General features: G+C 38.7%; 1 protein-coding gene across 2 annotated transcripts; it reads right to left on the reverse strand.

Annotated features, from left to right (window-relative positions):
* Positions 1–1,808: 1,808 nt before the first annotated feature.
* LOC129135031 (glutamate carboxypeptidase 2-like) lies at positions 1,809–27,559 on the reverse strand. Of its 2 annotated transcripts, XM_054654885.2 has the most exons (19): positions 27,373–27,559; positions 25,923–26,031; positions 22,767–22,953; positions 21,869–21,970; positions 20,189–20,314; positions 18,109–18,295; positions 16,872–16,965; positions 15,449–15,547; positions 13,709–13,794; positions 12,590–12,709; positions 11,125–11,207; positions 10,783–10,846; positions 10,189–10,256; positions 8,124–8,215; positions 7,198–7,288; positions 6,125–6,389; positions 5,219–5,300; positions 3,848–3,940; positions 1,809–3,158 (listed from the first exon to the last, which is right to left on the reverse strand). In XM_054654885.2, the coding sequence occupies exons 1-19, from the start codon at positions 27,488–27,490 to the stop codon at positions 2,969–2,971; spliced, it is 2,256 nt and encodes a 751-aa protein (XP_054510860.2). In that variant the 5' UTR covers positions 27,491–27,559; the 3' UTR covers positions 1,809–2,968. The 2 variants fall into 2 exon arrangements, with proteins under 2 accessions (XP_054510860.2, XP_077030119.1); XM_077174004.1 differs by lacking the exon at positions 25,923–26,031 and having other exon boundaries at positions 27,373–27,505.

The raw sequence follows: 27,559 nt of genomic DNA on the forward strand, positions 1-27,559 counted from the left end.
ATGCCAGGGCTTGTAAACTGTAGGTGGTAGCTGCTCAGTAACTGGGCCCTAAAGGTTAATATCTGCAGCAACAAAGACACACTGCTGTTGTTATGTTTGACCTACTGCCTGACTAAAGGTTGAACTTGTGGCTTGAGAGATCAAGAGACTCTGATCTGTGGGAAAGACGGCTCTGGCAGGAAAAATGGCAACAGGGGAACGCCCAACTGAAACTTCACATCAGTAGTTTCCTCCTGACTCTGCCAGTTGCACAGTCCCCTGAACTCTCTCACGGCCTCTGCAGTCTTTCTATCAGATTACAACGGTAGTAGATGTTGATTCTTTGAGTCTGAGTCTTTCTTATCTGGAGCTTCAGGGGACCATTATCAGATGCCAAATAAAAGTTTACATTGCTGGCAGCTGACAAGTGCAGCTTGCAAACTTTGACCCTTTTTTCCACAAGCGAATGCACCCAGTGAGGCCGAGAGAGTAAAGGACTGTGCACTGAACAGAGGGACTGTGCACTTCACCTTAAAGCCATTCCTCCTTGTCCTGTTGCACACATCCTTATAAAAAGCCCCCCTCCAGCCTTCTTTAGGTGCTTTAGGTACTGGGAGGTGCTGTGAGGAGCTTTCTTTTCTCCAGGCTGAACAGCTCCTGCTCTCTCAGCCTGTCTCCTCAGCAGAGGTGCTCCAGGCCTGTGATTTAATGGTCCTTCTCTAGATTCCTTACACAGGCCTTCCTTACACTGGGGCCCCAGAGCTGGACACAGCCCTGCAGGTGGAGCAGACCAGAGGGGTAGAATCCCCTCCTTCAAGCTGATGGCCACACTTCTCTTGGTGAAGCCCAGGATGCAGCTGGCTTTCTGGACCACAAGTGCACTTTGCCAGGTCACGATGCTCTCATCCATGAACACCTCCAAGTCTCTCCTTAGGGCTAGTCTCCATCTATTCTCTGCCCAGCCTGGATTTGTGCTTGCAATTTCCCTGACCCAGGGGCAGCACCTGGCACTCAGCCCTGTTGAACTTCATGAGGTTCACAGAAGCCTGTCTCTTCACAAGGCATCTCCTAGTCATTAGGAGAGAAAATTTCTGTTCCTGTATTCTGTTCCCTGCAGTGACTAGGGAACAGGCAACAGATTTTTTTTTAATGGATGTTGCTGTAGTTTAAGAGAGTAACTACTTCTGTATTTTGTGGGATCCGGGGCCAGGATATTGTATATTATTTGTTAACTATTTCTAAAAAGGGCCCTAATTAAACTTAAATGAAATAATGCTATGGCCAGAGACTAAAAAATTATGTCTTCTGGACTGAAAGAAAAAGTTGCTGAAGCAGCATACAGGTCACATAGGGAAAGATCTCCACAATTTTGGAGTTTGGCACTTCAGTTCATCCTCTTCAGCAAGAGAAAAATACTGTTACTGGATCCACCTGCTCAACAGGAGCTGTTTATTGCTGCCCCTCTCTGCATGGTGGATTTGGCTTATCATTGTCCTGATGGCTGCAGACAAAATCGTCTAGGGTAAGATAACTAAACTAACCTGGCTAATTTTTTCAGAGGTGGGTTATAGACAGTCATAATGAATTCTCCACTGGTAAAAGTGGGGCAGTGGAGCAGCCAGAAGTGACAAAACAGAGTCAGCAATGTCTCCCATCAGCACTGATTTGTGGGAAGACATCTCCATCATTTTATTCCAGTCAGTTTCATGAAAAAATGTGAAAATAACTGGGCAATAACTATGGGTATAAGAGCATTTCCCATTATCTGGTAAACTAGATTATTTTATCAGAAGGACCAACAGTTAAGCAAAATAATAACTTAATTACAGTAACTTGTCTAAAAGATTTTAATGTGAAGTGCAGAAATATTTATGATTAAATGAAGCCTCATGGAAAAGAAAACAATATGCCATAGTATTGAAAACCATCAGATCACAGCACAGTAGTTTAAGACAAGGTCTCAGCTAACATGACACATGAAATCACACAAAATATTAGCTGTATAAGAGGTTAGTAAAAGTCCAGTGGCAAAATTTCAGATGAAGGGATCTGATTTTCTGAGTCTTCTCTGTCTGATCTTGGTCATCCCATGGTCCATCATAAGGGTAAGCAGCACATGATCATCAGATATACAGACTCTACAAAAATGGTAATAATTTGGTATCCTTTCAAACTAAGGACATGATGAGTTTGCTTTGATTCTGTCTTCATATTAAAAACACCTCTACAGAGACAAGGCATAGCAAGGGTAGATTTTGGTTAAAAGAAAAACAATAGGGTCTTCATCTTGAAAGACATTTTGTGAAATGACTGTATGTCTGACAAGATGTACTGCCTTGTTTTTATTCAAGTAACTAAAATCTTCTTGCTTAAATTTATTTGCAAACAGCTGCAAGGTTCAGCATGTGTGAAAAGAATGTCATGGATGAGTATTCTGGGCTGCCTGCCCAAAACTTCTTATGATTATTATAGATCGTGCACATGGTATGTGACAGCTTTCCCATCTCCATGTCCATCTCACTCTTTGTGGAAAAGGAGGGCTGAGAGGTCTGTCTTGAGGTATAATTATGCAATCCCAGGGTAAGTAACAAAAAGGCAACAACAAAATTAGTAATTGATAGAAACATGAAATGAATTCTGCTTTCCTGAAGAATTATGGAGATCACTGTAATAATCAAGCTAGAAAAATTCAAAACTGAGAAAATAAATCCAGTGGTTAGCAATTCTTACAATACAAAGCTGGGAGAAAACCTGAAACATTATCAGTCTCAATTCAGAAGACATCTAAATCCTGACCTCTCAGAATGGAGTACATTATCTAGTTAACATTACTAAATGCATTCAACTTGGGTATATTATTTGCAAAGACCAAGATTTTTTTTATTTTTTGTTCTTTGTCATAATTGTCCTAGTGTTTTCAAATGCTCCATTTTCAAGGTTTCTGCAAACTGTCACATTTAGTCTTCACTGATGACTGTATTGTTCATATTTATGCTACTTCCTTCAGTGTGTCTGCTGCTGCCTGCACAGTGAAGGCTGCAATGGAAATCTGCCTCTTCACTTCTTCCCAGGCTTCACGTTGATCAGCTTTGCTTTCAATATCAAACATGGCATCATAGATTCCTGGGAAGGATTCTCCTGTATATTTGTTGTGGCTGCTTGGAGCAAAGATAATATGTCTGTAGGGAAGTTGAGGGAAAAAATAAAAATATTATGCATTAGGAAAATAAAACATACTTTTTATGTTTTATAAACCAGCTGTAAACACTTAACACTGAAGATGTAAATAAATAAGATTATTGCAGCAATAGTAGCTAAAGTCCAAGCAAATAACATAAGCTACATTATAAAACTAGACTTGATTCACTGCCTCTTAAGTAAGATTTACTTCTTTACCTGGATGAGAGAACCACTGAATTCCTTCCCTGCTGTTTCAGTACTGCCCTCCACACTACATTTGCTTGCATGGCTGTGCTCTTAAAATTGATCAAATTGTAGGTTCTTCACACTATTTCACTTTCAAATAATAAGAACAGCTTCCTGAATTTCCTACAATTAAAATTATTTTAAATTGTTCCAGGGCTAAACTTTTACATCTGTTTAGAAGCCAAATCAAACCAAGATAAATTATCTAAACAGGCTTCCAACAAGAATCTTAGGCTTCCAACAAGAATCTTTCTCATTCTGTATAGTGTATCACACTGAAGTTTTCCCCAATGTCATTTCCCCTTTTTATCTTATTCCTCCTGTCTCATGTACTTTTGCTGTGTTGAATAAAATTATTGTAACTCCATTTAAAGACTTGTAAATCTTAAAGGAATTTTCATAGCGTACTCCATGAGGAAAGTAAAAAGTAAGCTTTTCTCACCTATAGAATGGCCTGCCAGGTAATCCAAGAGGGTCGATGAAAGCCCTTTCTAGAAACATGAGCTGATCATTTAGTGATCTGATGGCAAGCAAACTAAAGGAAAACAAAAAAAAAAGGAATACATTGAATATGTTAGCAGTGTATTCGACCTTCTCTTATCCCAGCATACACATCTGGGTTTGTAAAGGACAGTAGATCTGGGATGTTGAAGTGTAGGCCACAAAAGACAGCCCATGCTATCAGCTAACCTGCATAACTGAATTATGCTGATCTGTGCTGTGACAGAGTCTGGCTCATAAATGGAAAGTCTCTTAAAGCTGTTTTTAAAGTCCAAGTGATAGCATCAACACACAGTGTTTCGGATGTTTTCTCTCATGTTTTCTCTCATTCCTTTATTTCCTTTTCATGAGGATGCTTAGACCATTTTATTCTATTGTACAACAGTTTTCTAAGGACCCTCTTTTCCAGAAAGCCAGCCAGCCACAAATTACTTCAATAAAATTGCATTTGTTTTTATGTAAAATCACAACATATCAGAAAAAGGAACTCTGTGATGTTAAAATCCTCTTTTAAGCCTTCTAAGAATTGTGTATTTCTGATGGTAGATTTTAAATTCCCTAGAGCAGAGACCATCTGTGTCTGTGTGCTTTTAATAGCCCTGCACATACTATTGATGCTTAGTAAACAAAAGAACTGTGATGAGGTTATACAGAATATATGTGGGCTTGGTGGTTTACATCCAAAGTAACTTGTAGACCTTCAAAGGCATTCATCAAAAAAAAAAGTTAAAATTTATATCACAGTAAAACTGGATTAACTCTACTACCATTAAGGATTTTTTTTTCAAGTTTACAGTGGTGTAAACAGAAACTGAAACTGGTTGGTTGAGATAAAGCATAGATTTAGGCCATCCATCAATAAAGCCATTTTGAAAATGTCACATACATGTCATATGTCATAAATGTCATCTTTTGCATAAGAGATTACTGTTAGCTCCTTTATCTGAAAGTTGCTGCCATTAAAAAGATGGCTTTTATTCTCAGTTAGTGTTCCATAAGGGTAAGCATATGGCTAAATTAGATTCTTCCCAAGAAATGGAACATACATATATGTATATACAAAAGGAAGTTTGGCTTGTCATTCTGGGCATGGCCTACAGAGAATAAATTAAGAATTAAGTCAAGTGCAACCTAGGCCTTTTGGCATAGGTGGTGCATAGAATTTCTTGAAAGTTCATCATAAAGCACACCACAAATACATCTTGTTTATTTCTTTTTTTCAATTAAGTGGCAGCAAATGAAGACTAAGTCCTCTTGAGCTCAGAGAACTACATGGAGTACTTGACAGGAAGAAAAAAAGAGTTGAACTTACTTATTGAGATTTATTTGTTGCAGTCTCTCGTGAAAGCTAGCAGCAACTTCTGTAAAATTCTTCACAGCTGAAAACAGAGCATCTGGAGGGAGCAGGAGCAAACTATTTAACTTCAAATTCTGAGGATGTCATTTACCAAATCAAATTCTTCAATTAAAGCTTTATCTTTCACTGTGATCATGATCCTGAATTATTAAAAGTCTCACTGAAGGAAGATGACCCCATATTCCTACATTAAAGAGTATGTAATTCTGTGTGCAAACCTCTCTTAGACACAATAGCAGTAAGTATTGTTGTGAATACTGTTTAGTATTTGTTGCTTGAAGAATGTACAGAAATATCAAAAACTGGATCATGGAACCAGAATCAGACTGTTTGGGTAGGTCTGAGATTTTATAAATCCCAGCAACCTGCATTTTACTGTTATGTCCCTCCACACAGAGTTTTGAGAAAGACTGACAATGTTTGTGTGTGTGTGTGTGTGTACACACATACACGTGTACCTGATACTGCCCATTAGAAGACAAATCCTAAACTGAATCTTTTATAATGTTGCTAATTAAAAAAAGTTTCTCAGGCACAGCATTGTCCAACACAAGCTGCAAAACAGTGTGATTTTTTTTTTAAGGAAACATGACAATGATACATTGTTGTCAATATTGGTGAATCATACATAGGTCAAAGCAAGGCAACTGCAAGTGTTAGCTCTATTTGGCAGTGGCATAGTCCCCACACAGGCATGCTAGTAACAAAATATTCCCATTTCAAATAATGGAGGGTATTGCTCTTGTTTTATTTACTGTTCATACAGCACAAGGTAAATACCAGGTCATGACTAAGACATCCATTAATATAAGGCACTGTTAGCATTAACAGAGGAGGAATGTGAAGAAAGACTGTACGTACCAAAGGATACATTGTATGTTGCCAGCTCCTCTTCATGATTCCTTGACAAATTATAGATGGTGTGAGCATAGTTGCTCACAGCTGATGCATAATCTCTACAGTCAAAGGGAAGCACAACAGAGTTGGCCAATTCGAACACCAGCCCTCCCCGTACCTGAGCTACTGTCAGATGATTCTTGAAAGTGGGATCATAAAACTGTTCCACAATTTCATAGGTTTCATAGACACTGTGGTAAACTGGATAGCTGCTGTATTTTTCCACGTTCTGAAACAAAGAAAACCAAGCCAAAACAGAAGCATTATTCAGCTATGTCTATTTCAGTGTGGCTTGAAAACCTTTGCTGTGGGATTCAAGACATGGTAAAGTTAAAGTGTTCAGGTCATACTAATCCTATGCAGCTACTATAAACAGTCTAAGTAGAAGAACTGGTCAGTAATGGCTCCCTTAGAGAGAGCCATGAACCTATGCTGAGATGAATGGTCATTTGGAGGAATCTCTCTCCACTGACCATGTACACAGCCCAAAGAAGGTACCTAAGTACAGACACATAACTTTCAGTTGGCTAAATCCGGGTGAGATTTGACTTCTTCTCTTGCTTGGATTCAATAATCATTTGTTTGTGTCCTTGGATATTCCTTCCTTTTCAGAGGAAACAACCACAGTCAATAATTTGCTCCTTGAACATCTCTCAGTTCATCTTCTCTCACAGTATACTCCAGAGCCCAACCCATATTTTCAATAAAACACAAACCATTTTGAATTCAAATCTTCATAAAGTCTTAAAAATAATTCGAAAGTCACCATAAGCTACTCAGAAGCCCTCATCAGCCATAGGTAATTTTGAGCACATCCATTTACCCTGAGCAAAAGTCCTTTTGTCTAAGTGACAAGTTGATCATTCTTATTTATTACATATTTGTTTTGAGGGAGCATATAAAGCTGTAGGAATTAGACACCACTCTGACAGATTGAACTGTCCTATTCTAAAAAGCTGGAAGTCTAAATGGCTCCTTATACATGATGTTATTCAGGCAGTTACAAGGAAGACCAAACTACAAAGACACAGACTTACCCAATTTTTACTGTAACGTGCTCTGCCTGAAGCAATGCCAAGACGTTGAAAAAATGCTTCAAAGTCATTGCCAGAACCCAGTTTATTTATTCTTTAAACAAGAAAGAGGGAAATGCCTTGAGTGACAATACTTAAGGTATAATTTTAGTTTGCTTCCAAGTATACCATGGCAGGTATTTATTTATTCAGCAGTCAGTCACTACACACCCCATAGTCTTTCCCCAGTGTGCTCTTTGTCAACACACCATGAACTGCCTTTGACCCCTGAATTACCTGTACCTCATCAATTCCATTCTCTGAGGATCAAAGTCACCCTTTTTAGGGTGAGAGATATCCAGTTCTCAAGAGCAGAATGTACCCCACTGTCTTTTTATCACTGACAAGAACCAGTGACCTTCCTCCTTCCAATGAACTTCCACTATCCCAAACTCTCAACTCAGAGAAGAAATCACAGTAGTACACGAAGCATGGCTTAATGGAATAAAATCAGTTTTTGAGATCCTGAGGAAACCCCCTGGTAGGACAATGTTGTAAAATCCTGCCTGGTGTGCTCCCCAGCCACCCAAACTCAGAGCCTTCCAGAAGACTGGAAAAAATCCAAGGGAAAGATGTTGAGTTAACATCTTGTGTAATTGCCACTGGCTTATACATACTACCCTTATTTGTCTAAACCTCTATAAGCTAAAAGAACACGTTTAATATATTGCTTATCTACAAAGACAGGTTCACAAACCTGTTGTACAGTAGTGTATCAGCTGCAATCAGTTACAGTAGTGTAACAACTCTGGAATTTATATCAGCTGAGAATCACACCATTTCTCTTCAGGACTCAGCTTTTCATGAGTATTTCTTTAAAACCCACTCTCTACAAGTTTGGGTTTGTGATTTAATGTTTGGTGTGTAATTAATTTTCTTTTGTCACTGACCTGGGGACCTCTTTATATTCACTTGATGGATTTTTTTCATACCAGCTCTCATAAAGAGATTTTCCTTCAAACCCCTCATCAGGACTTGGTATCTAGAAAAAAAGACAAAGGGTACAATTTTAAATGTTAAATGTTTAAATGTTACCAAACAACAAGTCAACAACCTGTCATCACACCAAGCCTATGGCTTAGGGTTATGAGTGAGACATCTTAAGCCCCTCAACCTTTTTGCATTTCCATTTTAACACTTCAAATGCATAGCATTTTCCAGAATAATAGTTTATTTGCTAAAAAATAGGTAAATTTAGATGGAAGAAAAAACAAAGAAAGCAAAACACTTCAAGCCAATATTTAAATTATGATATTTCTTTATGAGATTTTCAGCCATTTAATTTGAATATTCAAAAGACAAATCCCTCACAAACCAAAATATTTTGCTTTACTTTGGCAGAAAATTTCAATTTCTTCTTAGTTTAATTTAAAACTGTATCTACCTTCTTTCAGTTCACAAAAAATATGTTTATGGATGCAGAAGAAACCTTAGAAGGGAAGAGAGAACAGTACTTGGTGCTTATGTCATCATAGCTACTAGAGAGGTATACAAATTACAATCATTCTAAAGTTCAGTCCTACTACTGACTAATTTGCAGGTAACTGAGCAGCTTTAACACTGTGGATGTTTCTTCATCTTTCCTTTATATCGGTGGACTGCTGAGGTTTTATTATTTTGAATCCATTAAAGATTATTAATATATATTCTATTATTAATCTAACTATCTTCTATCTATGAATTACTCTACAATAGGAATCAAATTAAAACTAATTTATTTGGGGTTTTGTCTGTGATGGAAATTGCCCATAGAACAGAACTATCAGCATGAAAACTTTTTACCACAGATTAACTATGGATGGGATCACATGGGACATGCTTCCTCATCAGCATTCTCTTCAGACATCAGCTACCAACAAGCCGTGCTTACATGCATTCATCAGCCTTTGCTTCTGAACTTGAGGAATAGTTACACAAGCATTTTTACTGGTATTTAGGTCAAGATTTTCATGATGGCTCTTGGTGTCTAAACTGACACTCTGCTGACCTGATTTCCTGACAGTTCTGAACACCTTCACTTAGCACAAGTTACCATGGGAACTGCAGGTGATCAACCCTTCCTGAATTTGGGACAGAAGTCTCTTTATCTGGGCATCCACTTTTAACAGAGCTACATTTTATTTGCTGTCTTTTACTCGCCAGAAAATTATTATACTGATTTACTACTTTTCCTTTACTTTTGCACCAGTCTAATGCCAGCTTCGAAGAGATAATAAATTATCAGATGACTGAATACGCAAAGCAGATAAAGGCAGATAAAGTAAATTCACAGGATATACACAGTAGTTGAATGTACATCACATCAGCATCTAAAACTAATTAAATGTTCACTGATTAATATAGTTAACAGAAAAAAACATAGAAATAAAATGCCAGGCTTTAAGATCACCTCTCAAAGCAAGATCTTACATTCAAGATGGTGTGGCTATTTCCTGAGAAAGGTCCCTATCTCTCAGTTTTGTGTGCCACACAAATGTGTGACAGCATCATGGTCAGAGACAAAGAATAACTAACAGGGTACACAGAAACTGAGCACATTGACCAAACCTGTCACATCACACAAAAACAACATGGTAGCCACCCTAATTTCTTCCCCTGCCTAAAAGGAGTCAGAATCTCCTACTACGATGGGCATTCTAGAAGTTGATCTGTGCAGCCAGGCATATGCTTGTTTCTGTCCTCTGGTTCACAGCATGATTTTATGCTTTTGTTCTTAGAATGAATGCTTTCACAGGAGGAGTGGAAAAATCCCCTAATTCCAAATAGTAACGAATTTAATGGCATATGCTTGGAATCCCCTTTTCTATCCTGGGAAAAACTCCAGTTCCTTAGCTATTGACCCAGAAGGGGTACTGCAATCAGAAAAGAAAGATCTAACACCGTATTTTTACAGACAGAGCCCCATCAAGTAAGTGAGCACTGAACATACCAGCTAAAAATTTCAAGTGGTATTACCTTTTTAGTCAGACTGTAAACCAGGCTGTACATCAGTGGTGTGCAATCCACTCGCAGTGTGTAGTTTCCTGAAAAAACATGAAAAACTATTTGAAGAAGGAAGTTCCCTCAGCTGAAATTTCATGCTGTTATTTATTTATTAGGAAAAAGATCAGGGAGCTACACTCTTTTTGAGGAGCAAGCTGAGAAGAGTTTTCCTATGATCTTCCTGGTGCACTTTATTGGTTAGGTTGAATTAGAGCCCAGCTCTTGAAGCAAGTCTTAAAAGCTTCTCTTATGTCCCCATGGTTAATATGCACATTATAAGGGAAGAAGCTGACTCTAAAGAGTTGCCATAGAATGCAGAGCACAATACTTCTTGTCTCTCTTATGACCTCCCAAACACTAGGTCACTACTGTAAAGGACTTTTTCCCTGAAAAAACATGAATATCTGAAGGATACTTTATGATTCTAAACCACAGTTTCTCCCCATATTGATTTCTGAATTAATACAACAAAACTTATCACATTGAAGGTCTCATGGATCTCCAAGACAAAATCCCTCCCAGTCATACCATCACTATTCCTGTAAAACCCAAGTTATATCCATGTACCTTCAACAGAAGAATCTGCATTGATATAAGCCACTGCCCGTGCTTGCAATACTTTGGCATTTTCCTACAAGAAAGAAAAAAAAGGGGAAGAAAATGCTGATAAACTTTTTGTCCCTCAGAACTATCTTCCCATTCACAAAAGAAACAGCAGTTTCACAAAAGGATATCATAAAGTGCAAGGAGCTAGAGATTCTTGGTAGTTTAAAAGGAAACTCAAGGGAGAGAGAGATTGTGTGTGTAAGGAAAAGGGGGCAGGGGGGAGGGAAGAAGTGCTTCTTTCTAGTGCAGACTTCTCAAAGAGCAGCCACCATGCAAATCTCTTTTTGAACACTCTTGGTTTACCTCAGCCCACTCTGTAGATCCTAACAAGCCAAATTCCTCTGCGTCCCAGCTCGCAAATATCACTGTTCTCCTTGGTCTCCATCCTGAAATGAAAGACAATGAAAATTTATTTCAATAATAAAGGCTGCTTGTTACATGACTAATGTAAAAACACATGGCATTTTTAGGGGGCTGATCTTTTACCATGATCTGTGGGGAAAGAGATATCCATAAGGAACTTTAACACCAACTTCAGTAACCTTATCTAATAATGATTTGCTATTGTAGCAATCTGTCCTCTACTTCAATATTGGGCAAAATAATGTATTTCGTCTCTCACCTTTAAATGCAAGAAAATTTTCTAGAATCTAAAACTCTGATTAAGGAAAAATAATGTGCTGTGCACAAATTCTTGAAAGAAGGCTTTTCTAATCCTCTTGCTCTGTTCAGCCTAGTATATGTTGTATATCAGTCTACACTGACAGAAAGATGACATATTTTCATATCTATTATAGAACTTCTTTGACCTGTCTTTCAAATGCCAGATTTCAAAACCTAAGAGATTCCCTGTAACTTTGACAGATCACCTTCAAAAGAAAAATCTTTCACTTGAAGTCCTCCATTCAATTTAAAAGCAGGCCAAATAGAACAGGCTCTATCACCCTGACGCTGTACCTCAGCCCAAAGTTTCCTTTGAAGCTACTGGAACCTTTTCATCTTTTACTCCCTTTTTTTTAACTTAATTTTTTTTCCCCATTTGCATTTCAGAGGCAGCTTCCCCTGATATTCAGTTACTGGGAAGAAACGGAAATAAAACTAAATGTCAATAGGTTTTATGTGTAATAGGCAGGCAAAGAACACTTCTCCAGCACAGTATTTATGTCACAGCTTCTCTCCATGGGATGTCAGATAGGGAGACAGGATTTGCTCTGACAGCAACAGAAACCTGGTGCAGCTGACATTTGTTCCTATTCTAATGCAAGTAGGCATGAGGTATTTTTAACCATTACCTCCTACTATGCTTGCACAGCTCATTCTCAGCATTACACTGACATCCTTCACTTATTTTTGAATATGCCTCCAGGCCACAGTCAAGTGCTGAGAAGGCTCTCAGTGTGGCCCTGAAGAAGCCTTTATGAGTTCACCACTGTGTCAGTATTATAACACCACTGACATATCCAGTCTGACCTACCTCAAATACAGAATAGTCAATTGTACCTAAATGTTGTGTTTATTTCAGCATCCCCCATTTTGTTTTGTTTCCCTCTAGGTGTACTTTCTCTTGAGCAGAAGTGCTTCACATACACCATGGTGCACAACAGCATGCTTATTCAAGACATCAGTCTTGGATAAACATCTTGAATCAACATCTCTTGCATCAGAGATACACGTTTTTAATTTCAAGCATATGTTTAAATCTCACAGAAATCAATGGGCACTGCTGAGAGTAGCTACTTTGATGTGCTTTATTCTTTTATTACATTACCTTCGTTTTTCAGTTTTCCAAAGCTCCTCACAATTTCATGAACCACAGCTGCCCCACTCAGAGGATCAATGCCACCAAACACCCATGAGTCACGGTGGCCTCCCAGGATGACATATCTGTCTGGAGAAATTAATTTTGGAGGTTTACTTAGGAATATTTTTTTCCCTGAGATAGAGACATTAACTTGAAGTAATTTCTAATTTTCCAGGTACGTATCAAGCAATAGAGATTAATAGTTTATAATATACATGATAGAAAGGAAAAAAGTGTTTTAAATTTCTGAAGACACTTTTCTGTATTTCCAGTCAGTGTTGAAGAATTTGTCAAACACAGTAACTGGATACCACAAGACTTAAAACTTCAAACTCCACGCTGTTAGTTCTATTATTGAATATATTACAGGTTTCCTCTAAAGATAGAAGCATTTTTCCATACTTCACAATAGTGTACTTCATGGTGAAGCTCATCCACTAGTTTTATCTGTACAGCACAGAAATTCACAACATTGTGAATTCATGTGCTGAATGCAGTATTTCTCTGGATATATATAATCAATCACAAAAAGAGTTGTCTAAATCATGACAGAGATATGATTACTGAGATAAAATTCAGACTAGGTCTCTGTGCTACTATAATATGGTTAACAGTTGTGTTTTAGGCAAAAGGAAAGTGCTGCAGTCAGAAGATAAATGATGTTATCATCATTCTAGGAATGTCTATATATCTGGTTTTTTTAGGTTATAAAACCACACTGGTTACAAGAGACTGTAAGATAGACAAAAAGTCAATAATGGTGGATATAGTGTCTTCCAATGGAACGCAAAATCCATTCCCATGTTTCTTAGGGGAGAGTATCCACTTCAAAATATTCTTTCAATCGCAGCTACTTGCCTGAAGACAAATATTTCCATCCTGGTTATGACTCTCTCTTGAAAATCAGCATTTAAAGTGGAAGTGCTGACAAACCCTGAACCATATGAAAGCCAGTGCAAACACCATTTCAAAGATAATGCAATACAATATTTCAGAGAAAAGTATATTCCTCATCTCCCCCGTGTAACCATGAAGTACATGTAGAGGTCACTGCTCTCAGATTATGCTGAAGGCAAATGATTTTACCTGGTTCCACTGTGCCTCTGATGGTACCGATTACATTGTAAATCCTTCTTACTTCATTGTTGCTATGAATGTGCATTTTCACCTTTCTTGTGTATTAGGAAGAAAACACAAAGAGAAAATCCACCAGATTAGATAACCAAACATCTTGACACCTTCACCTTTCAAAAGTGTACAATATAAATGACAAAGAAAGCATTTTGATCAAATTTATCTCCTATGAAAGCAAAGTAAATCTGAAAATATTACAGTGTATTTTTTTCTGCATTCATACTTGCACAAATGAGAACAGCATTTATCCCTTTACAGCTATGTAATATTTCTGATGTCAATAAGATTTATACAGATAGCCAGCAGCTAGTTTTTTAATTTGAAATATTGAAAGAAAAATGGAAAGCATCTAATGTTTAAAAGGTAAATAGTTCTAATGTTCTGCAGTTTGGTACAAATCAGAACTGACTCCATGTCACAGTTTAATCCCAGCCAGCAACCATGCCCCAGCCAGCAGCCATGCCCCACACAGCCACTCACTCACTCACTCTCCCACTAGCAGCGAGAGAATCTATAGGGTAAAAGGTAGAAAACTCATGGGCTGAGATAAAAAAGATTTTATACACAAAGCAAAATCCATGGAAACATGCAGAGCAAAACTGTTCAACCATCTCCAAGAGAGCAGAGCCCTATCATAAGTAATGGTGACTTAGGAAAACAAACACCATCACTCCAGACGTCTCCCCCTTCCTCCTTCATCCCCCCCTTTATGTACTGAGCATGATGCCACATGGTCTGGAATATCTCTTTGGTCAGCTGGGGTCACCTGTCCTGGCTGTGCCTCCTCCCAGCCTCCCATGTACCCCCCACTCTCTCACCAGTGTGGCAGCACAAAGAGCAGAAAAGGCCTTGGCTCTGTGTGAGCCCTGCTCAGCAATAACAAAAACATTTCTATATTATCAACCCTGTGTTCATGAGAAATGAAAAACAGCCTCATACCAGCCACTGTGAAGAAAATTAACTCTACCCAAGCCAAAACAAGAACATTCCAGCACAGTCCATATTACTGCAGCATCTCAGGCAGCAGAAAACAAGACAACTTGAGTTGCATCAAGAGATTTTTTTTCTACAACATCAAGAGTTCTTTATCTGTACCACAGCTGAAGGTGCAACAACTCAGCCCCAAGTTAAACAGTTCATATGAGGTAAGTACATTGTACCCAGACAACATTAAAACGCATAGACTTAAGTCCAAAACTGTAATTACTAATTCAGTTAAAAGCAATCTGAAGCAATAAAATTGACATCAGAGTTTAAGGTTCTCTTTTTCTGGAAAAGCTGAGTAGAAAAACTGCTTATAAGAAGCAGTTTAATACTGCTTTATATAAGTAAAAAGTAAGACCAAAAGCTGGACTCACATGAACTTAAAAGGAAACAAAAGTACTCAAAAAAACCCCCAAAAAACACCAAAAAAAAAACCCCCAAAACCTCTCAACAAATAGTTTATCAAAGACTAGATGCTTTTCAAATGAAACTGGTTCAAGACTAGCTGGAAACTAAAGCAAGGTAGTCATGTCCATCCAATCAAGACATAATGTACTGATGCTTTGCACTGAGCATGTTCAGCCAAGGAAATAGCCAGAATCAAAGGAATGATGTAAATAAACCCAGCTACCCTATGGTCAAACTCTACTGCTCTACCTGTTTTTTTCCCTGATTCCAAGAACACTCTCCTTAGGAAACAAAACTGACCTTGAAGAATAATCTTCTGTAAATCCAGGACCAACGTTGTAAGATACATTCAAATTTCCCTTCCAGCTACTATGAGGTGGCCCATGTCCTCCCATATTACTGTTATGGAAAAAAAAAATCATTATCAGTTACAGAGCTCTTACAACAGCACCATACAAATGAGGACCCAGAAACCACACTATGCTAGGTCCCATATGCATGTAAGCCAGAGTTGGTCATTGTTTTAGACAATTTATACTACAAGCTTTGGCAGGAGAATAATCTGGACTTTTAGCTACAGCTACACTAATACTAGTAAATTAACATAGAACAATAATCCTCAGCATAGAGACCAGCTTGGAATGGCCTACAGCTATCCTGGAAGAAAGTGTTGGCCAAAAGTCTTTGCATATAAACAGCCTCTTGTAAATGGTCCCTGGAACATTCTCCTACCTTCAACTACATTTGCATTTGAATGTGCAAAGAGCAATTTGGGCCATTCCTTAACTTAACAGCACAGGCAGTAGTTTTATGGTGCCTGTACCTGCACACTGTTTAGTCTTGTAGCATAGGCAGTTGATGCGTGTCAAAGATGGCTAAATTAGAGAAATATGATCAGTCCAAGTCACCCATTCTTGTTCCATTGTCAGAAGTGCCATGCTTTTCTGGTTAACACAACTGGAAATGCAGTAATTCAGTGGATCACAATCACTCTGACTTATTCCCTTGAAGGACTTTTATTTTTGACATGAACTTCTGAGATACAAAGAAAGTATGCTGAATGTTCTGGTTCTTGGGAAGCAAAATACATTTATTGTAAATGAAAGCATGTCTTTTACTGTAAATACATACTTCAGTCCACAGAACAACTTCAACATGTGTTCGGGCCCTGAGTAAATTGTTTATATAAAAGATATGATAGCAGAAATAACAAGATGCTATGACTTCTCAAGACAAAAGTGAAAACAAGGACCCAGTATTTTTATAGGATTTGGGTTTCATTCATAATTATTAAAACCAAGTTCTAGTATTATTTAATACTTATTGAACAGAAATGTCTGGCTACATCAAATTTATACATAGTAATCTGCTCCATCACTACTAGTTGGCAGTGGATAAAAGAGGTTTTTTAATCGATACTTTTATCATTATGAGCAGTTATCCTGATAACAGAGATAACGATAAAGTTTAAAAGAAAAGAAAACTTGGAGACATATTAGTCCATATTACAAATGATCATTTCCAGATAACTCTGCACATACCTCATATATAACAACACATACCACACTTACCTCCTACAGACATCCTAATAAGAAACAAACATATTATTTCAACAGCTACAGCAGAAGCAGAGTGCAAAAGTCATTTTACTCTCTTTTCAAATGCTCTCCTAACTTCCAAAAAACAATCTGCTTAAAATACCTCATGTCTCCCATGCACTTACCGCAGTAATGACTCTGCATCATGATAGCCAATAGGATGAACTGGAATTTTTGGAAGACCTACACCACTGGTTTTGTTTAATCGGTACATGTATTCTGAAAGCAAAAGACAGATATTTTCATATTTACAAGTCTCAGAAGGAAGCTGTACAATTCTTAGCACAGTCTTAACACTGGAGTCAGGAATAATCATTTCACTTTCCCAGAAGCTGAGCTGACATATTCCCAATAATTTCATTCTTTGTGCTTTACCAACATACTTTCAGAGACACTAATCAAGGTTCTCCCATAGTGTCTGCAGGCATGCATATGAAGATGGCTGGAAATTTTTAAATTATTTGTTCTTTTTTTTTTTTGAACTTTTTTTTGAGTTGAAATACTTTTACATAGAAATATTTCTTCTTCATGGGAAAGAAGTTCAGACTAAGCCACACATGAGGAATAACAGCAAAGAAGGAGCCCACAGTGTCATGCTTGGAACATACAGCTGGGAAATAAAAAACTCTTCCAGTTGATAAAGAGATGCAGATAAGATCTTATACACTGGACTACTGAATATTCTGGATTGTTGCTTATGTGTACAAAAAAAATATCTAGGTTTTGTTCTGACAAAGCTCAAATATAAATATTTTTTTTGCAAATCTTAATCTTCATGGACAAAAGCATATACAGAATAGTTTCCTCCTTAATACAATATTCACGGGAACCCTTTGTGATTGAGGGAGAGAGGGATTCATCTGTGTGATCACTGACTCTAGGCATGAGGAACCAGAAATTTTCTTCATGGTCTGCTCTGCCATGCTGCTGTTTTAAACATGTATCCCCTTCTAGCTCAAGTTCTGCTGCCTAGAGACAACACTGCCCATCTCTTAGGGACTACCTTTCTTGAGGTGATTGCCTCTCTCAGATATGCTGGCCCAAGTGCTGGCATAAATAGTCCTTAATGAGTTTCCATGAAAATGATCTGGTTTAGCTGCTAAATGAAACAGGCACAATTCAAGCAGCTGAAGAAGCCTAGGGTGAAGATGATTAATACAGATCAGTACTCTAGGGCTCCCCTAATATCCTCTCACTTTCTCTCATGTGCCATTTACAGAAGTGGCCTACTGCAGTGAAACCCAAAGCTGCCTTTTAGCAACAAAGACTAAGAAAGAAAGTGTGCTGTTATAAGGGAGAAAACATCCTCTGCCCTTTCTCGGTACCAGACCCTCAGAGAATGCCTTCTCTAGAGTCACTCACCTTTTGCAGGATAACCTGGAGTCAGAGGATCCCCTGCTCCATTCAGGTTTAATACATTCCCACGCTGGGCTCCTCCACCTGGAAGGTTCCAGCCATTTGGATAAGGATCTACTCCAGGTGCACAGTAGTCAGCAGGATCAGAGTACAGAATAATTCCCTTGGCACCTGCCAATTCAGCATTCTTCACCTGTAAAGCACAACTCCAGTCCCTATCCAGTCCTTTATAGCTTGACTCCAGAGTTCAAGGGGCAAAACAAAGTATAAATTACAGTGATTTTTCCTCAGGATCTTTTACAGTGCTTGGGATAAGTCAAGGGCCCATAACTGTCTCATAATTTTCTGAAACATATATATACAGATATCAGGTTTCATATGAAAGTAAAAAGTTTGCTCTTGCTTTTACTTTTAGTTAGCAGATAACACCAGCAACATGGAAAACATCCTCCACAGTACTGCTACATAACCTGAGTTTGCATTCTGTCCTCCAGATCAATACTATCAGCTGACTATTGAAATGTACACAGCATGAACAGAAAATACTGTATCACATTAATGCAACAGTATCTTTCAGGTAGTCCTGTACTTACCTTATTTACCTAAATGATCTCTGAATGGATCTCAGGGTCTGGTCTATACAGGAAAATTATAATTGGAGAGCTTGAAACTGCCTTTGGCTGTGAACAACACTAACTCCAGGGAGCCCACATTTTAGGCTCATTACGGCAGAAGGACTGACCTGCATGCTGTTTTAAAAGTCTTCTTGTGTGACTTTATTATTGCATAATATATATCATTCTGACATCCCAATCTGGTTTGCTACTAGATATGACAGTGATGGATAGTGACAGAGTGACAACTAATCCTCAACAGTTTCAAATTTGGGCATTTTAACTCAGAAATATCATAGCTTTTTTTTCCATTTCTTTTTTTTTTTTTAGGAAATACAGTACTTCCCTTCATCCTCTACCCTATTTTTGCATACCATTAGGAAGTTTAAAAAGTTTCAGTACAGTTCTCCAGATTTTATATAGGCTACCAAATTCTTCAGTATATAAGCAGTCATTAGAAATAATACTGTAAGACTAAGGATATTCCTTTGTGTAAATGAGGGGAGGGCATATAATTTCCAAACCACAGGAAAACTGTGGAAAACTGCCTCTCTAGATATTAGTAACTCTAAGATATTTGTGTTTCATTTTAAGGAAAGATTCACACACAGTAATACTTTCTTCAATTTTTAAGTCTTTTCCATTCAGATAGTATCTTGAGGAGTGGTAAACAATTTAGTGAAAATATTATCTGACCCAGAATATGAGTTATATACCATTTCTCACTGGTGAAAATTATATGTATGTAAACCAGTGAGTTATCTATTTAAAAGCTTCACACAAGATTAATCAACAGCGTATAATAAAAACTGGCATCCAGTGAATTCAGTGCTTGACACCCTTAGGTAACTGACAAATACAAATTACAGTCCTGCTCAAATTAGGGTCAAAATAGTTGTTGAACAAGAGCGGAACACTCTTAAAATAGACTGTCTTCTTGCATCTCTTTTGAGAAAATAACTTAAGAGTATGCCTGAAGTATGTACAAGATTATGTCCTTTCCTGTTAGGTCATGGAAATCTGTGAAAACTGTAGTTTAAAACTAAATTTATATGACGGAGACATTGAATAACCAAATACAGAATTTGAAATAACTTTCATATAGCTATAGACTCTCTCTGGTGTACAGAAACCATTAAAAAGAAACACAATATACACATGGTAAAGAACAACTGAACCAAGAGGGAAGAACAATCTAGTTCAGAATTAGAGTGCATGACACTGATATTTTGGAACAATTTATAGAATGCAAATGTATATTAAAATATGGAACATTTTCCAACTGATTTACTTTTATCCTAGAAATACTAAATAATCATCTTTGAACAAAGGTCTATGGAAACTCCGTTACTCTAAAATCTCCAGAACACCTTAGGGAACTGTTTCAGTCTCCTGAAAGCACTGAAGGGCAGAACAGTTGAAGTGGGAGTAACACTGAGAAGGGCAGCAATGCTTTTATGCACAGGGATTACCTTATTTCCTCTGAAGATCTTCCCATATCTGGCAATAACAATCTTTCCTGTACAGCTAATCCCCATGTCACGTTCTAATGTAAAGAAGTCCTCGGTGCGGCCATAATTCACATACACCAACTCACCCTGAGAGAAAGAGGCAGGATTTGAAACAATAATGTCAAAGAGCATGTTGAAAGGAGTTTGTGATCTAGTAAGATAATAATGGCTTTTACATAAAATTCTTGGCCAGCAAGAACTCAGAAGAGCTTTGGTCCCACTAAGTATTCCCACTGAGGAGACTCATACATGCTCCCTTCCTGTGCTTTTTGCAGGACAGATGCAGAAAATAGCTTGCTGGAGAATGCTACTGCTAAAAGCAATAGATAAGTATCTGGAGGTCTTGTGAAACTGTTATGTAATAAGGTGAAAATAAGCATCAGATTTTGAAATTACAATGTTGTCTTTAGGTATTGTTTTTATTGGAAACAAAGTTTTTATATTTAATTAAAATAAAACAATTTCCTAAAGAAGGAAGATGAAGCTTTTTAAACCTTTCATCATTTCTCACATCTCATCAAACCAAACAAAGCAGTGATGTTATTCTATCTTTCTTGGGTGATATGCCAGGATAAAAAGTCAAAAACCCATTAATTTTATCTTACACTATGTTCCAAAATTCCCACTTCAATTCTTGGAACACTCAAAGCTCTTATGTCCTAGGGTACAGATTATTTGCCTGGTTCTCCAGCTTTCTTTGAGTGTCGGAGGCAAATAAACACAGTATTCCTTTTGTTTTCTGGATTTGAACAGCTTATTAACAAACATCACAAAGTACTTGACTGATATAATACTGAGCTGTGTAAGTAGAAGCATTAGCATCTTTCTAGATGGAACTTTAAAGCAGAGCCTGGACCAGGGTTCTGTCAACCTAAATTATTCTACATATAGTAAGGAAAGATATTGAGAACAACACCAAGAAATTCTAATCTTACAAACTACTAATTGAAACCCCTAATGCTCATAGAACAGAAAACTCCTGCTACACAAGCCAGCTTTATCAAAGAAAGCCCATCAGCTGATACCATCTGTGTAACAAGACAGGAAGGATTAGTGTAAAATTCAGATCACAGCAACATCTTTATCTCCAGCTAGAAATGTCAGTAAAAGCTTTTCAAGCATACTCAACACTGTGCAGCTATACCTGTCAGTGTGAGACTTGGACAAGTAGCATTTTGAAAAGTGAGATTGTTCATTTGGCCAGGTAAATACAACAGTCTATTTGTTCACCAAGATGGGAAACAACAGCGCAGAGTTACAGAAATGTCTGGGGTGGTTTACAGCAGCAGCTGATAATAAAGATTTATTACCACAGTTTTTAAGGAAAAGAAAAAAAAATCCAGCTCTGACTCAAACTAGAGGAAAATATTAAACATATATATGACTGTTCAATTTGAATGCTGCTCCATCACAATAATCCCAAGAACATCGGAGCTAGGTCACCTTTCCTACTAGTGATAAGGAGGGTTTTGAACTAAAGCCTAAGGAATTTCAAATTATTCTATATTGCTCTCTGATATTCTCTGCTATGCTACAGTACACTGTGGTATTCCACCTTTTCCATTTCTATTATTTCTATTTCTGTCTCTGCTTCTTTTCCTACCTTGTTTTCTTTTACTATGTAGCATTCTACTGTCTTACCTCAGGCACTCCTTGGGCTGAAAATGCATTGTAGGGTGGCACCACATCTCTAACAGCCTCATATCCTGGAGGAGGAGGCTCAGACAATGATGTGTTGAAAACCTAATAGGAAAAGAGAAAAGGAATAAGATAAACAAGGCAATATGAAAAAGGAATACTTTCTATTCACAAGAACATTTCACAAGCATTTGCGATCTAAAGGACTCTGGTTTGAGAATTCTACCTAAGTGGCCAAAATTTTAGCAGGCACTGGGCATCCTTTTCAGTAGGCATACTCAAGGTGAGAACTTACAAATCCCATCTCCACTCTTCAGAGAATCCTGCATAAATGAATACAGGGTTCCCTGAAGTGGTCTGGGTACAGCAGATAAGAACAGGTTAGATCACAGTGGTAAAAATGATTGCATTCTGTTCATTCCTGAAGCTTCAATGTGCACTTCAGCCAGTATGTAATGAACACATTCCCTTTGTGATACCACATCTTGAGACCTAAATTCTAATATTCTAGAAACTGAATTTAGCTGAATCATTGGTACTGTATAATGAATCAATGCAAAGAATGGTGCTGAGCAGGGTTTCTTTCCTCGTTTTAAATAATACAGTAATTTTCAAACAATTGACTAACATCAAGTAATTCTCTTACCTAATTGTTTTTTAATCCATATGTCAGGATGCTGTATGAATCAGGGGAAATATTAGTATTCGTAACACATGAAATTCACTTATTATGAAATGAAGATGCAAAATATAAAAGCAAATAAAGGAATCCCTGATTTCCATGAGCTTTGTACCAGGCCCAATACCATTAAGTGAACAGAGGACAGTTTTCCCTCACAGCCTTCCCAGGTGTATGAAAGTGATTTTGTTCCCTGGTTGGAAAAACTGGTTGTCTATGTACCTCATTGCCATGCTCATCAATTATTGAGATGTAGTTGGGCTTAGTGTCATCAGGGTAAGACAGTAAGACATCATAATGAACCAACTGAACCGAATCCAAACCAAATTTCTTCCACTCAGCTTGGACTTGCTGTGCCAGGTGCATATTTTCCTTTGTTCCTGCTAGGTGAGGAAGCCGTGTAAAATTGCTAGAGAAAAGGGAGAAATAAGCAGGGTCAGGCAATGAAGGTCATAATCAGAACTCCTCTTAGCCTAGCTGGAAATCAACCTCATAGGGATAATCAGATATACTCAGGCTAAATTAGGACCAAGACTTCTCTGCATCTATGTACTGTTATGTTGTACACATAAACTGTGATGAAGGGTTTCAGGCTGTCCTGATTTAGCATAGGTATTTAGATCTTGCTTGCAGCATGGTTTGGCAAGAATGGTGTGATGACACCAGCTCTGGGGTCTTGTCCTTTCTTTACTCCTTGTCTTCTAAGCTACAGTAAGACCATGCACTCCTATGCACAGTAAGACCCTATCATTGTGAAGTGACAAAGAACTGAGTACAAGCATTTTTGTGTATTCAATTTAGAAACTTGCATAATTTCTCTGGTCCTTACTTGTAATTAATTAGATGTTCTCCTTGAATAACACAATTTTAATTAATTTTGGCACAAATACTGGTTTATCTAAAAGTTCACTCCTAGTGTGTCTTGTTGGCAAGTAAAAGAGAGTGAGTTTTGAGTACTGTATAAACAAGAAACAGAAAAACTCAATAGTTTGTGACTTAAAAGTCATGCCAGCATGAATAACAAACAGTGAAAGAGAGCATAAATAATGAACAGCCCATTGTCTGGGAAAAAAAAAATTGTCCAGTCCAGACCATTGTGAAAGTCCAGTTGTGAAGCCAGCTGAAAAAACCCTCAGTTGAATGAGGCTGTCATCATGATGTCCTCATTCTATCATATGACCATGCCACTAACATGCCAAAGAAACATGTGTGGCACCAGCTGGTGTTAATGAAGGAAATCGTATCATTGATTATGAAGGGGTGTGAGATTAGGAAAAACTTAAATTCTGGAGTTCAAATAAGACCAAAGCCATCAAAGAAATCTACTTTGAAAGAACTATACATATAGAATAGAAAGAAATAGAAATAGAAATAGGTTTGCTTGTAAGGGATCTACAACAATCATCTAGCCCCACTGCCTGACCAATTCAGGGCTGACCAAGCATGTTAAAGGGCAAGTTATTAAGGGCATTGTCCAAATGTCACTTGAAGACTGACAAGCTTGTGTCACTGACGACTGCTCTAGAATGTCTGTTTCAAGTCTGAACATCCTCTTGGTAAAAAAATTCTTCCTCATGTCCAGTCTGAACTTTCTCTGGTGCAGCTTTGAACTATTCCTATGCATCTTATCACTGGATACTAGGGAGAAAATATGCTCACCTCTTTTGCCACGTCTCCTCCTTAGGAAGCTGTAGGGAGCAATGGGGCTGCCCCTCAACCTCCTTTTCTCCAAACTAGACAAAATCCTTAGCAGCCAAATGCTGCTGGATAAAACCATGTTCCTCTGATCATGCCAAAATCTTAATACTGTACTAAAAGTCACTGTTATAGTGACAGTATCATCTTCTGGATGACATATACTGAACCAAGAGCACACTTACATGCAATTGTGAGTGAGAAGGGTTGTTTTCTAAAGGAGTCACAAGTGTTTCAGTATCACATTTTCACTAAAAGTTGATTTATGCAATAATACTTTCCTGTATTACACTCCCATTTAACTAAACATTGTGGTTTTCTTCATTTTCTATTCTCATCTGTCTGCCTGTACTGGTAGTTCTGAGCAGTGACTAAGAATCTGCTGTATTTCACTGCAGGACTGGCCACTTGACAGTAAATGAGGTACAACGCTTTCTGCTTACATAGAGACAGGGAGTTTAAAGGGCAGGAAAGTCCTTTCACAGAGCTGTTTAACAACAGCTGACTTTGCAAAAGCCAAAACACAGGTTAAGACTCTAAAAACTCCTAAATCTTTGGTTTTGAATGGGTATGTTATAGTACAGTATATGACTGGTACATAGTAGAGACCATACTTTTGAGCTAATTTATCTGCAATTATTTGTTCATGGCAAATACACCTAAAATGGAAGCAGTGGGATTGCTACAGTCCTATAAACTGAAAGTAGTGTTTTAGTAATTTAGTTTTGCACAACTCCATGCTATGTAATTAGACTGGGAGTATGAGGCAAATCCAAATTTGTTGATTATTCCTACAATAGCTATGCTATTCTTTACACTGAAAGTAAATTCCTATCAATAAACTATGACTTGTGGCCTATTACTGACTGGAATAAATATAAGATTTTAACAAATACTACACTCTCTAAAGAGAAAAATAATCCATTTACAAGATCTCTGAAACAAATCAGGTGCAAGTACTTGCAGTTAAAGCTTCTAAGTTACTAAAACAGAAATAGTTATTACACAGATTAAATTTTAATAACTTTAAAATACTGATACTGTAATGTTCCATTGTTTTGAATTGTTTTAAGCATGACCAACAAGTCAGAGAGGTGATTCTGTCCCTCTACTCTGCTTCATGAGACCCCAGCTGCAGTGCTGTGCTCAGCTCTGAGATGCAACACAAGAAGGACAAGGACTTGATGGAACAAGTCCCAGAGGAGGCCATGAAAATGATCAGAGGGCTGGAGCATCTCTCCTGAGAAGAAAGGCTGAGAGACTTGGGGCCATGCAGCCTGGAGAAGGCTCTGAGACCCCATTGCATTTTCCAGTATCTGAAGGGGGCTTACAAGAAGGCTGGAGAAGGACCTTTTTCAAGGGCATGTTGTGACGTAAGAAAGGATAATGGCTTTAAACTGAAAGAGGTCAGCTTTAGATTGGATATTAGGGAGTAATTCTTTACTGTGAGGGTGATGAGGCACTGACACAGGTTGCCCAGAGAAGCTGTGGATGCCTCATCCCTGGAAGTGCTCAAGGCCAGGTCGGATAGAGCTCTGAGCAACCTGGTCTAGTGGAAGGTGTTTAGAACCAGAGGAGCTTTAATGTCCCTTCCAACCAATTCTATGATTCTGTGATCACTGGGCTGGCTCCCACTTGATTTTTTTTTTCTTGTCTGAACTGATTAGTCTACACACTGCTTACTAAAGAAACTGCTTGATGTTTTCCGCTTTCATTTCAGCCATAAATGCTGTCCTCATGTCCTCATGAGTACTCAGAGATGTCTTCTTATCTGTAGGTTTTGCAAACCAGCCTGTACAACACATGAAAATACCAAAGTAAAAACATCAGAGCAATATTCCCATGACACACACCACTTCTCTTTGGTGTCACCACAAGATTTTCACTGTTTTACATTGCAGAACTGTTTTCATTTCAGCGCATACAAGCAGCTACAACCTAATGCAGACTAAAAAGTGATGGCAGTGTTAGTCCCACAAATGGTAAGAGAACTTATTTGTCTAGGTAGATGTTGAGTGATATAAAATACTATCTTACATTTATTCATCAGTTATTTTCCTGTAGATGCTAAGGAGACTTATCTATCATCCTTGAGCACCAGAATGTCAGTCATATAGTTACCTCAATAATAAGGCAGCAGCTTTACAAAAAATGCACAGAAACACAGGCCCACTTTGTAAGGAACAGTAAGGAACAGATGTCTTGTAACTCCTTTCTCACTCTCTGGTCTGTCTGGCTTCTTTCTGGAATCCTTCCCTTTCTGAGCAAGCACTACCAGAGTAAGTGATGAGAGGAACAGCTGGCTAGAAAGAGAAGTGTTCCTGACATCTGTTTTAGTCAGACTGGACACATTCAGTGCATGTGCAGCAGCAGCCACATGGGTACTGTGAATGACAGAACCAGTGGGTTCAAGAGGGTAACACGTTGGCACCAGTAAGGCACTGGTTACTGGCACAGTGAAAGGCTCCACATGAGAGAGGAATTCAGTCGGGGCTTCCCAATGGCAGCAATCCCAAGTACATACCAAATGGCATTGCAAAATACAAGTGGCTCCTTTGTTTTCTTTCTTTTTTGTAAGCTCATCATGATTCATATGTGAACCAAAAGGAAGGTAGGGATGGGGAATCTCTTGCAGCAGCAACCCTCAGTCCTGCCTGCTTGGGACGAGGAGCAGGTGAGACACTGAGAAACTATTTTTCCCTTCCTGTCCGTGCCCCTCCAGCCCCATGTTTACCTTCCTGCCTCTCTGGCTGAAGCCGGCGCTGTTTCAAAGCAGCAGGGTCGAGGGGTACGTCTTTTGTCCCCTCCTCACAAACCCAGCGCCCCTTTTTCTTGCCCACAGCACTATTTTACTCCTATTTACTTGAACAAAAAGTAAACAGAAAAACAAGCCAAAGACACAAAAACCCTTCTCCTGCGGCGGAGCTGGACATCCCGGAGAGGCTCAGGGACTGCACCTGCCCGCTGTGAAGGGAGGCTGGCATCGCCCGGCTGAGCACGGACTCACCTCGGCCACCCTTGGCACAAACCCCGGGGCGCTGCAAACCCGCCCGCTCCTCCCCCACCCCGGCTCCGAGCCACGTCCCCGGCTGGACGAGCCCCCGGTGCGAAGGAGGGTTAGTCTGCACTGTACCGATGAGGAACCCGAGGAGGAAGAAGCCCGCCGCCGCTCCCAGGACGACAGCCCAGAGGCGGCAGCTGGCTGCCCTGGGGCCGGCCGACTCCGAGCGGGCACCGAGCGACGTCCACATGGCTGCCGGCCCGGCCGCCTCACCGCCCGCAGTGCCCCCGCCTGAGCCCGGCCGGGAAGGCCCCGCTCT

Source organism: Agelaius phoeniceus, chromosome 2, assembly GCF_051311805.1.
Source record: "Agelaius phoeniceus isolate bAgePho1 chromosome 2, bAgePho1.hap1, whole genome shotgun sequence".
Lineage (NCBI taxonomy): Eukaryota > Metazoa > Chordata > Aves > Passeriformes > Icteridae > Agelaius > Agelaius phoeniceus.